General features: G+C 42.7%; 1 protein-coding gene across 1 annotated transcript; it reads right to left on the bottom strand.

Moving 5' to 3' along the window:
- Positions 1–876: 876 nt before the first annotated feature.
- Positions 877–12,978, bottom strand: LOC143804847 (BTB/POZ domain-containing protein KCTD8-like). The gene is made up of 3 exons (XM_077283346.1): positions 12,809–12,978; positions 12,207–12,272; positions 877–2,222 (listed from the first exon to the last, which is right to left on the bottom strand). Exons 1-3 carry the CDS (start codon positions 12,936–12,938, stop codon positions 1,759–1,761), a joined length of 660 nt encoding a protein of 219 aa, XP_077139461.1. The 5' UTR covers positions 12,939–12,978; the 3' UTR covers positions 877–1,758.
- Positions 12,979–13,578: the final 600 nt, after the last annotated feature.

Genomic DNA, 13,578 nt, shown 5'->3' with positions numbered 1-13,578 from the left:
ACCACATAATTATCCTCCATTTTATGACATGGCCAGGGCCACGGAAACGGATCACGGTCCCGTGACCTCCCCCATAGAACTGTCCGGTCCAAATCCGGGTACCCCACGGTCCTGGCGGGCACGTCACATCCATGTATACGTGTGTCCATGTGTCACATTCGTATGCCATCAATGCATCTGTGTGACACATACCAGCACCTGGGAAGAAGCAGGACAGTTCCCAGGCGCTGGCTGCTGAAGGCAGCTCCCATCAGTTTTGTGTAGTCTCCCTAAGATCAGCATGACCAGGCGACAAAGATGAGAGTTGTATTCAGCACCGGCTGTGTCCCTCTTGTGTAAAATAAAGAATTAAATAAAAAACATTGCGTAGGCTCCCTCATAAGTTTCATAACCAGCAGAGGAAGAGGGATAATATTTGTGGGGTTGATGTCAGCTTTGTATTGTCAGCTATCAAAAGACTGACCGTCACTTCCAAAAAAAACTCAGGTGTGTACAGGTGCTTATTAAGAGTAGCCATACATAACCAACAAACAAAGCAGTACTCTATATAGCATGAAAACATGAAATATATGAAATTTGAATTGCATTACTGCACTAGAAAATAGGAAAAATTGAGAATATTTAGCGCATAAATTGGCCAATTCATGTGTACCCGGCAGCCGCGATAAGGCGATTCTCATTGCTGGGAGCTATCCTGGTGACGACCTTGTGTTTAACGCTCCAAGAACCTGACACACACTGGCCATAAGGATAAAATACACTTTTATATACAGTATAATATATGCAAACACTGTCACCACACAAAAACAACTTTTCGCAATTAACCCACTTCTTGAAGTGGACAGAGCTCCGGTCAACCCTCTCCCACATCTGCCATATAAAACCGTTTATTATATTGTTAGTTGTTACATTTAGATAATTTTTTTGAGGGTCAATGACTTTTTAAATAAAAACCAACATGATCTCCCCTCCTATACATTCACAGGGCTGGAAAATGTTCATTCTGGGCAGGGAAGGGAGTTGTTCAAATTTCCTGTAAATTTTCCCTTTCAAAGTTACTAGTTTTTCTGCTGTTTATTTCAGCAAACTGAATCGCTAATTTTATACAGTACAATAACCCAGTATTGCAGTGTTTTAGTGAATATAACGGTCTCTGATGAAGCCAAAACCTTTACTAGGTTTCACAATAACACCAAGATGGAAACAACAGGGGCCTTTCCTGGCCCCCCATACCGACTGTCATGGCAGTCCATGGGCGCCCCATTATCATGTTGTTGGGGGCCCACCAGTACTTTCTGATAAACTGTCTTTTAGATGCTTCTGTCAGTAATTGAATAATTGACAGCTAGACTGCCCAGCATCATATTAGTAGTTGATTGATATCAAAGTGGCAGAAAGCCCCATTAAGCTGCAGGATCCTCATAAAGGTATATATGTTTTTTTTATTAAAAGAAACAACAAAAAAGCTAAAATTTTCTGTCTGAATACACCTTAATTAGAAAAACAAATCTTTCCATGTTCTAACCAATGCAGTGTGCACATGGGACTTTTCTTCTAGAAGTGAACATCCCTGTACATATGGCATCAGACAAGAACCCTTTTGTCAGCATACGATTCTGCTGTGTGATAAAGCCCCAAAACTCTATTAATCACCAAATCTTGCTTATCTGAGAAGGTTGCATTGCATTTAGCTGTGGGTCCAGGTCCCTTGTCAGAGTCCTGGTGATTATAGAGCTTCTGCATAGCTATTTTTGGTTCTTACAGCTCATATTTCCTGAGAAGTTCATTCTGCCAATGTCTCTTCTTGTTGGGGAACACTACTGGGATTCTAATTTTTCGAAATTCCTCGATACATTTAATTAATTCAACTTCCAGAGATTTCCTTTCCTCACTATGTGCCAGTGGATCTTCACAACTCTTCACACCATTCTCCTTTGCCACGTCCTGCATACTGTTTCTTCTTGATCCTGAGGTCTTGCTTTGCTCATGCTCTTTCAGAGAATTGGACAACTCTAGTGTGATGGTGGGTGGACTTTCTTCGTGGGACAGAGAATAATCATCTGTCTTTGGAAGATTGCTTTCACTTGGAAGCTCGGTACTCGCTGTAGCAGAATCATGGCTATCTAGGCTGGAGCTGGAAAGCTCATTTCCACTATCGGGCTCCTGATTTTTCACTAGTAGTGGTGTTACTGTGTCTGTCTTCTCTTCTCTTTCATCTGTACCTGTTGATTACAAAAGAAACACGAGAACTGTATTTATTTCTAGAAATCTATTCTTTCTGCATACCAATGTTGAATATTTCAATTCATTAGACAATCAAAGAAGATAATAGAAAAAGAGCACATGTTGTAGGCCATTATAACATTTCTTGTGTATTCCTTGGATAGATGTTTATTCTAGACACCATTAATCTCATGTAACTCATTCACCCCCAGCCAGTTTTCACCTTCCTGACCAGGCCACATTTTTCAAATCTAACCAGTGTTACTTTAATTGGAAATAACTAGAATATTTCAATACATCCCAGTTATTCTGAGATTCTTTTTTTTCCGCGACACATTGTAGTTCTTGTTAATGGTAAATTTAGGTCAATATGATTTGGGGCTTTTTTTTTTTTAAATATGGAAAAGTTTACAAAAAAATTTAATTTGTTTGCCCATAAATGAGAGTTTTACTACACAAAATAGTGAATAAATCACATTTACCACATGTCTACTTTACATCGGCATAATTTTTGAAACCTATTTTACAAAGGTTAAAAGTTTATCAGCAATTTTTCACTTTTCCAACAAAATTTACAAATTCCATTTTTTAGAGACCACATCATGTTTGAAGTGACAACAGTGGCTTACAAAAGTATTCACCCCCCTTCTTGGCTTTTTACCTATTTTATTACATTACAACGTGTGTAAATATTATTGTAATTAGATTTGTGCGTCATGCATCAACGCTAAATAGTCTAAGTTGAAGTGAAAAAAATATAGGCATAAATTAAATTTATGGGATCAAATAACTCAATTTTGGCATGTGCATATATATTCACCCCTCTTGCTATGTAGCCCCAAGAATTTCTGGGGAAAACAATTCCCTTCATAAGTCCCATGTGTAGTTACAGGACGCCTCTCTGTGTGCAATCTAACTGTCACATATCTGTCATTGTATACACTTTACCTTTTCTGAAAGGCCACAGAGGCTGCAACATCATTAACAGGAGGCATCACTAACCAAACACCACCATGAAGGCCAAAGAGAACTCTGTTCTGATCCGGTGGCCTTGGAGCCGCATGAGACCTTCTCTGGAGAAGGTGGTACCTGTACAGACCGCAACCCTAAACTGACACCGCAACTAGAAGTAGCCGAGGGGTGTACCTAACACATCCTAGACGCCTCGACACAGCCGGAGGACTAAATAACCCTATAGATGGAAATGGGAATTCTATCTTGCCTCAGAGCAGAAACCCCAAAGGATAGGCAGCCCCCCACAAATATTGACGGTGAATATAAGAGTAAAGACACACACAGGCTGAAAACAGGATTTAGCAAAAGAGGCACTTCTAGCTAAATAGTAAAGGATAGGACAGAGTACTAAGTGGTCAGTATTAAAACTTCTGAAAATATCCACAGCAGAAAATACAAAAATTCCACATCTAACTAAAGACATAGAATGTATATCTGCATCTCCAGAGAATCCAGCATGACTGAAAAAATCCAAACAAGTCTAAGCTGGACAAGACAAAACAATAAATTGTTCTGAACTGAAAAGCACACTGCATGTGTGCTGCAGGAAAATAAACCAGACACTTATCTTGGCTGAATTGGCAGCAGAGCAGAAGGAACCAGACAGGGATGTAAACCCTCCAAGAACAATGGACAACTGGCACTGACTAATGAATCCAGCACACCTAAATACCGAATAGAGCTGAAATCAGCAGAAACACCTGCCCTGGACTACAACCCAGAGACAACTGCACTATCACAAACAACCAGCGGAGGGAGCCCAAGAGCAGAATTCACAACAGTACCCCCCCTTGAAGAGGGGTCACCGAACCCTCACCAGAGCCCCCAGGGGAATCAGGACGAGCCAGATGAAAGGCACGGACCAAATCAGCAGCATGGACATCAGAGGCAAAAACCCAAGAATTATCCTCCTGGCCATAACCCTTCCATTTGACAAGATACTGAAGCTTCCGCCTCGAAAAACGAGAATCCAAAATCTTCTCAACCACATACTCCAACTCCCCATCAACCAACACAGGGGCAGGAGGATCAACAGAGGGAACAACGGGCACCACATATTTCCACAACAAAGATCTATGGAAAACATTATGGATGGCAAAAGAGGCCGGAAGGGCCAAACGAAAAGACACTGGATTGATATCTCAGAAATCCTATAAGGACCAATAAAGCGAGGCTTAAACTTAGGGGAAGAAACCTTCATAGGAACATGACGGGAAGACAACCAGACCAAATCCCCAACCCGAAGCCGGGAACCAACACGCCGACGACGGTTAGCAAAACGCTGAGCCTCCTCCTGAGACAACACCAAATTGTCCACCACATGAGCCCATATCTGCTGCAACCTGTCATCCACAGAACCCACACCAGGACAATCAGAAGGCTCAACCTGCCCTGAAGAAAAACGAGGATGAAAACCAAAATTACAAAAGAAGGGCGAAACCAAGGTAGCCGAACTAGCCCGTTTATTAAGGGCAAACTCGGCCAATGGCAAGAAAGCCACCCAATCATCCTGATCAGCAGACACAAAGCATCTCAAATAAGTTTCCAAAGTCTGATTAGTTCGCTCGGTCTGGCCATTTGTCTGAGGATGAAATGCGGAGGAAAAAGACAAATCAATGCCCAGCCTAGCACAAAAGGCTCGCCAAAAACTAGAAACAAACTGTGAGCCTCTGTCAGACACAATATTCTCCGGAATACCATGCAAACGAACCACATGCTGAAAATACAACGGAACCAAATCAGAAGAGGAAGGCAATTTAGGCAAAGGCACCAAATGGACCATCTTAGAGAACCGGTCACAAACCACCCAGATAACAGACATCCTCTGGGAAACCGGAAGATCTGAAATAAAATCCATAGAAATATGCGTCCAGGGCCTCTCAGGGACCGGCAAAGGCAAAAGCAACCCACTAGCACGGGAACAACAAGGCTTAGCCCACGCAAAAGTCCCACAGGACTGCACAAAAGAACGCACATCCCGCGACAAAGAAGGCCACCAAAAGAACCTACCAACCAAATCTCTGGTACCAAAAATACCAGGATGGCCAGCCAACACAGAACAATGAACCTCAGAAATCACTCTACTAGTCCATCTATCAGGAACAAACAGTTTCCCCACTGGACAGCGGTCAGGTTAGTCAGCCTGGAATTCCCGAAGAACCCGTCGTAAATCAGGGGAAATGGCAGAAAGGACCACCCCTTCCTTCAGAATGCCGACCGGTTCAAGGACCTCAGGAGAATCAGGCAAAAAACTCCTAGAGAGGGCATCAGCCTTAATATTCTTAGAACCCGGAAGATACGAGACCACAAAATCAAAATGGGAAAAGAAAAGGGACCATCGAGCCTGTCTAGGATTCAGTCGCTTGGCAGACTCGAGGTAAATCAGATCTTTATGATCGGTCAAGACCACAATACGGTGCTTAGCTCCCTCAAGCCAATGTCGCCACTCCTCAAACGCCCATTTCATAGCCAACAACTCCCGATTGCCGACATCATAATTGCGTTCAGCAGGCGAAAACTTACGGGAAAAGAAGGCACACGGTTTCATCAAGGAACCATCAGAATTCCTCTGAGACAAAACGGCCCCTGCCCCAATCTCAGAAGCGTCAACCTCAACCTGAAACGGAAGAGAAATGTCCGGTTGACGCAACATCGGGGCAGAAGTAAATCGGCGTTTAAGCTCCCGAAAGGCAGATACAGCCACAGAGGACCAATTCGTCACATCAGCGCCCTTCTTCGTCAAATCGGTCAAAGGTTTAACCACACTGGAGAAGTTAGCAATTAAAAGGCGATAAAAATTAGCAAAGCCCAAAAATTTCTGAAGGCTGTTCACGGATGTGGGCTGAATCCAATCATGAATAGACTGAACCTTAACCGGATCCATCTCAATAGATGAGGGAGAAAAAATGAAGCCCAAAAAAGAAACCTTCTGCACTCCAAAGAGACACTTAGACCCCTTCACAAACAAAGCATTATCACGAAGGATCTGAAATACCATCCTGACCTGCTCCACATGAGACTCCCAATCATCGGAAAAAATCAAAATGTCATCCAAATATACAATCATGAATTTATCAAGATAAGTCCGGAAAATGTCGTGCATGAAGGACTGAAAAACAGATGGAGCATTAGAGAGCCCGAATGGCATCACAAGATATTCAAAATGGCCTTCGGGCGTATTAAACGCAGTTTTCCATTCATCCTCCTGCTTAATACAAACAAGATTATATGCCCCCCGAAGGTCAATCTTAGTAAACCAACTAGCCCCCTTAATCCTAGCAAACAAATCAGAAAGCAAAGGTAAAGGGTACTGAAACTTGACCGTGATCTTATTCAAGAGGCGATAATCAATACAGGGTCTTAAGGAGCCATCCTTCTTAGCAACAAAAAAGAATCCCGCTCCCAACGGTGAAGAAGATGGCCGAATATGCCCTTTCTCCAAAGACTTCTTAACATAACTCCGCATGGCGGTATGTTCAGGCACAGACAGGTTGAAAAGTCGGCCCTTAGGAAACTTACAGCCTGGAATCAAGTCAATAGCACAATCACAGTCCCTATGCGGTGGAAGGGAACTGGACTTGGGCTCATCGAATACATCCTGAAAATCAGACAAAAACTCAGGAATTTCAGAAGAGGAGGGAGAGGAGAGTGACATCAAAGGAACGTCATTATGAACCCCCTGACATCCCCAACTAGTCACAGACATAGACTTCCAATCCAACACAGGATTATGTACCTGCAACCATGGAAAACCCAGCACAATAGCATCATGCAAATTATGCAACACCAGAAAACGACAATCTTCCTGATGGGCTGGCGCCATACACATGGTCACCTGTGTCCAAAACTGGGGTTTATTTTTAGCCAAAGGTGTAGCATCAATGCCCCTTAAAGGAATAGGATTCTGCAAAGACTGCAAGGGGAAACCACAACGCCTGGCAAATTCAAAGTCCATTAAGTTCAAAGCGGTGCCTGAATCCACAAACGCCACCCATGACAGAAAATGATGACAATGAGCAGATCAGGGACACAGATAACAGAAATTTAGGTTGTACAGTACTGATGGTAACTGAACTGGCGATTCTCTTTGTACGCTTAGGACAGACTGAAATAACATGAGAAGCATCGCCACAATAAAAACTCAACCTATTCTGACGTCTGAATCCTTGTTTTTCTGTTCTAGACAGAATCCTATCACACTGCATAGGCTCAGGCATCTGCTCTGAGGACAACGCCACAGCGCGCACAGCTCTGCGCTCATGCAAGCGCCGATCAATCTGAATGGCCAGAGACATAGAATCACTTAGACCGACAGGCGTGGGAAACCCCACCATAACATCTTTAACGGATTCAGAAAGACCCTTTCTGAAAATTGCCGCCAAAGCATCATCATTCCATTTAGTCAGCACAGACCATTTTCTAAATTTCTGACAATACAATTCTGCCACCTCTTGACCCTGAGACAGGGCCAACAAGGTCTTCTCCGCTTGATCCACAGAATTTGGTTCATCATATAATAATCCTAGAGCCTGAAAAAAGGCGTCTACATTAAGCAAGGCCGGATTCCCAGATTCCAGGGAAAATGCCCAATCCTGAGGATCGCCACGCAGCAGGGAGATGACAATTTTAACCTGCTGAATGGGATCACCAGAGGAATGAGGTTTCAGAGCAAAAAACAGTTTGCAGTTGTTTTTAAAACTCAAAAATTTGGACCTGTCCCAAAAAAACAAATCAGGAGTAGGAATCCTAGGCTCTAAAACCGGAGTCTGAACAATATAATCTGCAATACCCTGTATTCTAGCAGCAAGCTGGTCTACATGAGAAGCTAATCCCTGAACATCCATACTAGCACAAGACTCCACAGCCACCCAGACGAAAAGAGGGAAGGAGAGACAAAGCAGACTACAGAAAAAAAATGGCTCAACACCCTTCTTCCCTTCTTCTGAGATGCATTTAACTCATTGTTGGCCAGTTGTACTGTTCTGATCCGGTGGCCTTGGAGCCGCATGAGACCTTCTCTGGAGAAGGTGGTACCTGTACAGACCGCAACCCTAAACTGACACCGCAACTAGAAGTAGCCGTGGGGTGTACCTAACACATCCTAGACACCTCGACACAGCCGGAGGACTAAATAACCCTATAGATGGAAATGGGAATTCTATCTTGCCTCAGAGCAAAAACCCCAAAGGATAGGCAGCCCCCCACAAATATTGACGGTGAATATAAGAGTAAAGACACACACAGGCTGAAAACAGGATTTAGCAATAGAGGCACTTCTAGCTAAATAGTAAAGGATAGGACAGAGTACTAAGTGGTCAGTATTAAAACTCTGAAAATATCCACAGCAGAAAATACAAAAATTCCACATCTAACTAAAGACATAGAATGTATATCTGCATCTCCAGAGAATCCAGCATGACTGAAAAAATCCAAACAAGTCTAAGCTGGACAAGACAAAACAATAAATTGTTCTGAACTGAAAAGCACACTGCATGTGTGCTGCAGGAAAATAAACCAGACACTTATCTTGGCTGAATTGGCAGCAGAGCAGGAGGAACCAGACAGGGATGTAAACCCTCCAAGAACAATGGACAACTGGCACTGACTAATGAATCCAGCACACCTAAATACCAAATAGAGCTGCAATCAGCAGAAACACCTGCCCTGGACTACAACCCAGAGACAACTGCACTATCACAAACAACCACCGGAGGGAGCCCAAGAGCAGAATTCACAACAGAACTCCAAACACCATCATGAAGACCAAGGAGATCTCCAAACACCACCATGAAGACCAAGGATATCTCCAAACACCACCATGAAGAACAAGGAGATCTCCAAACACCACCATGAATACCAAGGAGATCTCCAAACACCACCATGAAGACCTAGTAGATCTGCAAACATCACCATGAAGCCCAAGGAGAGCTCATAACACCACCATGAAGACCTAGGAGATCTCCAAACACCACCATGAAGAACAAGGAGATCTCCAAACACCACCATGAAGACTGTTGTGAATTCTGCTCTTGGGTTCCCTCCGGTGGTTGTTGGTAGTAATGCAGTTGTCCCTGGGTTGCAATCCTGGGCAGGTGTCCCTGCTGATTGCAGCTCTGACTGGGATATTTAGGTGTGCAGGATTCATTAGCCCTTGCCAGTTGTCCATTGTTCTTGGAGGTTTTGCATCTCTGTCTGGTTCCTCCTGCCCTGCTGCCAAATCAGCAAAGATAAGTGTCTGGTTTTGTTTCTACAGCACACATGCTGTGTGCTTTACAATTCAGTACTATTCAATGTTTTTTCTTGTCCAGCTTAGACTGTGTTTGGATATTTCAGTCAAGTTGGAAAACAGAAAAAACCCATCCGAGAAATTGCTACAATATTAGGAGTGGCAAAATCTACAGTTTGGTACATCCTGAGAAAGAAAGAAAGAAAGCACTGGTGAACTCATCAATGCAAAAAGACCTGGGCGCACACGGAAGACAACAGTGGTGGATGATCGCAGAATAATCTCCATGGTGAAGAGAAACCCCTTCACAACAGCCAACCAAGTGAACAACACTTTCCAGGAGGTAGGCGTATCAATATCCAAATCTACCATAAAGAGAAGACTGCATGAAAGTACCGTATTTTCTGGTGTATAAGACGGCTGGGCATATAAGATGACCCCCAACTTTTCCATATAAAATATGGAATTTGGGATACGCCCGCTGTATAAGACAGGGGTCATCTTATACACCCAGTCATCTTATACGGCGTGTGGTTCCCAGGGTCTGAAGGAGAGGAGACTCTCCTTCAGGCCATGGGATCCATATTCATGTTAAAAATAAAGAATAAAAATAAAAAATATGTATATACTCACCCCTCCGAGAAGCCTGGCTGTCACTGCTGCAAGCGTCTGCCTCCGTTCCTAAGAACTGCAGAGCATGAAGGACCCTCGATGACGTCACAGTCCTGTGATTGGTCTGTGACCGCTCATGTGACCGGTCACCTGACTGTGACGTCATCGAAGGTCCTTCACGCTCTGCAATTCTTAGGAACGGAGGCAGACGCTTGCAGCGGTGACAGCTAGGCTTCTCGGAGGGGTGAGTATATACATATTTTTTATTTTTATTCTTTATTTTTTACATGAATATGGATCCCAGGGCCTGAAGGAGAGTTTCCTCTCCTTCAGACCCTGGGAACATCCAGGATCACTCCCTGCACATGCCGTACCTGGCGTATAACACGACCCCCGACTTTTGGGACAATTTTTAGGGGTTAAAAAGTCGTCTTATATGCCGGAAAATACGGTAAATACAGAGGGTTCACTGCACGGTGCAAGACACTCATAAGCATCAAGAATAAAAAGGCTAGACTGGACTTTGCTAAAAAAAAACATCTAAAAAAGCCAGCACAGTTCTGGAAGAACATTCTTTGGACAGATGAAACCAAGATCAACCTCTACCAGATTGATGGAAAGAGAAAATTATGGCGAAGGCGTAAAACACGGCGGAGGCAGTGTGATGGCTTGGGCATGCATGGCTGCCAGTGGCACTGGGTCACTAGTGTTTATTGATTGATGTGACACAGGACAGAAGCAGCCGAATGAATTCTGAGGTATTCAGAGCCATACTGTGTGCTCAGATCCAGCCAAATGCAGCCAAACTGATTGGTCGTCGTTTCATACTACAGATGGACAATGACTCAAAACATAAAGCCAAAGCAACCCAGGAGTTTATTAAAGCAAAGAAGTGGAATATTCATGAATGGCCAAGTCAGTCACCTGATCTCAACCCAATTGAGCATGCATTTCACTTGTTAAAGACTAAACTTCAGACAGAAGGGCCCACAAACAAACAGCAGCTGAAAACCACTGCAGTGAAGGTCTGGCAGAGCATCAAAAAAGGAGGAAACACAGCGTCTGGTGATGTCCATGAGTTCAAGACTTCAGGCAGTCATTGCCAACAAAGGGTTTTCAACCAAGTACTAGAAATGAACATTTTATTTAAAATTATTTAATCTGTCCAATTACTTTTGGTCCCTTTAAAACCACGGTGGCACATGTTAAGGAGCTGAAACTCCTAAACCCTTCATCCAATTTTAATGTGGATACCCTCAAATGAAAGCTGAAAGTCTGAACCTCAACTGCATCTGAATTGTTTTGTTTAAAATTCATTGTGGTAATGTCTATAACCAAAATTAGAAAAATGTTGTCTCTGTCCAAATATATATGGACTTAACTGTATATAGCACTGTCCCTTATTACATAGTGCATTTTCTTATTATAAATAGCACCGTCCATTAATACATAGCCTCATCCCTTTTATATGCATAGCACAGTCTCATATTACACAATGTCCTCTCTTATTATGTATAACAACATCCTTTACTATATAGAACACTTCCTTTTTATCTTGGTTTATATACGGTACATATCTGGATGGTTTGGAGAAAAATGCAATAACAATGCTATTTATTGTTCTCATTAATATATTACCCTCCTACCCATCCACTCAACAAGTGAACTTTTAATGCAAAAACATCTCATAATAACTTTTTGAGGTGCTCTTTAGATCAGGGGTCACAAGTGCAGGCAAAGAGGTTTGCAGGTGTCACTGATACAAGCACCTACCAGGGATATTTGTCATTAGCAGCCTTTTTTTGCACTGGGATGTGTCTATTTATCTAATGGGCATCGTCACAGTTTCACCTCAGCACAGTTGCTCTGGATTTGGCAGGCAGGATCCAGCTGTCAATAAAGTAGACGCCAGTGGTGACACTATCTACAGAGTAGGGCAGGAGAGAGGGAATCAGCTCCGAAGGGACACCTACATTTGTGAGAAAATCGCTCTCAGAAGCAATTAGCAATGACCGCAAAGATCAATGGGAGATTGGCACACTTTACAATGGGCCGGTAGTTAGCCACTACCAGTCCTCTACTATTCAATTAAAAAGGAGAAAAATAAACAAAATTCTTTTAAATGTTTTACCTGGTTCATTAGTGGCTGTTACAATTGTCTTTATTCTCTGGTCAACATCTAAAGTAGTTGTTGATCCTGGAAAACAAATAAATATTAGCTCTCATTCTTATAATCAAAAAGGAAATCCAGGAAAAATGACATTCTGATTAGCCATGCAGCCGTGGGAAACAGTAAGGTGAACACATGCAATATCTTTTACTAGAGTACATGGACATATCACAGAGTATTAATATGAAGTTGATGTGATTTTACAACAATGTTATTTTAAATAATGCAGATTTAACAACACAAACTGCATTGTGAACATGTCGCCAATTGCCATGTTACCAAGCCTGCCCCATATACTGCTGGGAGAAAGTTATACACAGAGAAACTGAGCAACTTTTACTTATAGATTATAAATACTTAATAATACCTGCAAAAATTACCAACAGCACAAATAGGACAGAGTTACATGCAACTGAAATATACACACAGATGTATATGACAACCAGGTTTTGCCCCCAAAATAAGCGACAAATGTACGATCCATGGAATGACACACCGAGATTCTCAAAAACCAGGATGAGACTGCACAATATGGAAATATTATAAAAGGGACAAGCCAATACCATGTGCAAATAGAAGTGATGTAAGTCTGACAGCAATATGGCAGCAGAACTCATTAAAGAATCCTCCTGGCACAGAAAGCAGGCCCTCGGGGGCCCCTCGGGCCAGTGCTATTTTCAACTGAAGGTGCATCCTTGGACAGACCTCCAGTGAAAACTATTGTACAGTAGAGAGCCATTATCTCCATGCTCCGCACTTACAGCCACTAACAACTAACTGTCACTATATGTGTTGTTATAACCATGGATACCTAAGCTACTGTAATGCCTGCACATGGGGTAAGCAACATAGCGAATCAGAATAACGATATTACATTTATAATTGGAGCTATTTGTTAATATAATTATTATTAAAACTGCTACACATTGGGATTGGATCTTGGAGATGGCAATACCCCTTTAAGTATTGGGGCCAACCCATCGTGGGAGGAGTCCCTTTGTTAGGTAGATAGGGAAACATATTGAAAAGTGAAGGACCTATGATTCTGCAGCATGCAGAACCAGCATTGCAATGGGTGTTTGTGCCCAAAGAATGTCGAAACCATATTGGATAGCATGTTCTGAAGGAATCAAGGACTAAGTGGATTTTTTATCTCATGCAAGGGGGCCTAATGCAAGGACTAAGTGGCTGAATGATTTATCACAGGCAGGTGGGGCCTACAGCAAAAGTTATCTATGATAAGAAGGTAGAGTGTAGCCAGATCTGGGGATCCTAAAGGAAAAGATGGCCTGGCTGGGACTTGAGTTCTCCTATGGGGAACTGCAGATGCAGT

The sequence above is a fragment of the Ranitomeya variabilis genome, chromosome 2, assembly GCF_051348905.1.
Source record: "Ranitomeya variabilis isolate aRanVar5 chromosome 2, aRanVar5.hap1, whole genome shotgun sequence".
NCBI lineage: Eukaryota > Metazoa > Chordata > Amphibia > Anura > Dendrobatidae > Ranitomeya > Ranitomeya variabilis.
Note: the sequence above shows the minus strand (reverse complement) of the source record. Positions and strands in the feature narration are given on the sequence as shown.

Excerpts from the sequence above, each read along its gene's own strand:
- LOC143804847 (XM_077283346.1), bottom strand. The coding sequence starts at position 12,938 with ATGCACCTTCAGTTGAAAATAGCACTGGCCCGAGGGGCCCCCGAGGGC. Across the intron at positions 12,273-12,808 it reads ATCACTTCTATTTGCACATG|GATCAACAACTACTTTAGAT; the intron begins GTATTGGCTTGT and ends TTTGTTTTCCAG. Across the intron at positions 2,223-12,206 it reads AACAGCCACTAATGAACCAG|GTACAGATGAAAGAGAAGAG; the intron begins GTAAAACATTTA and ends TGTAATCAACAG.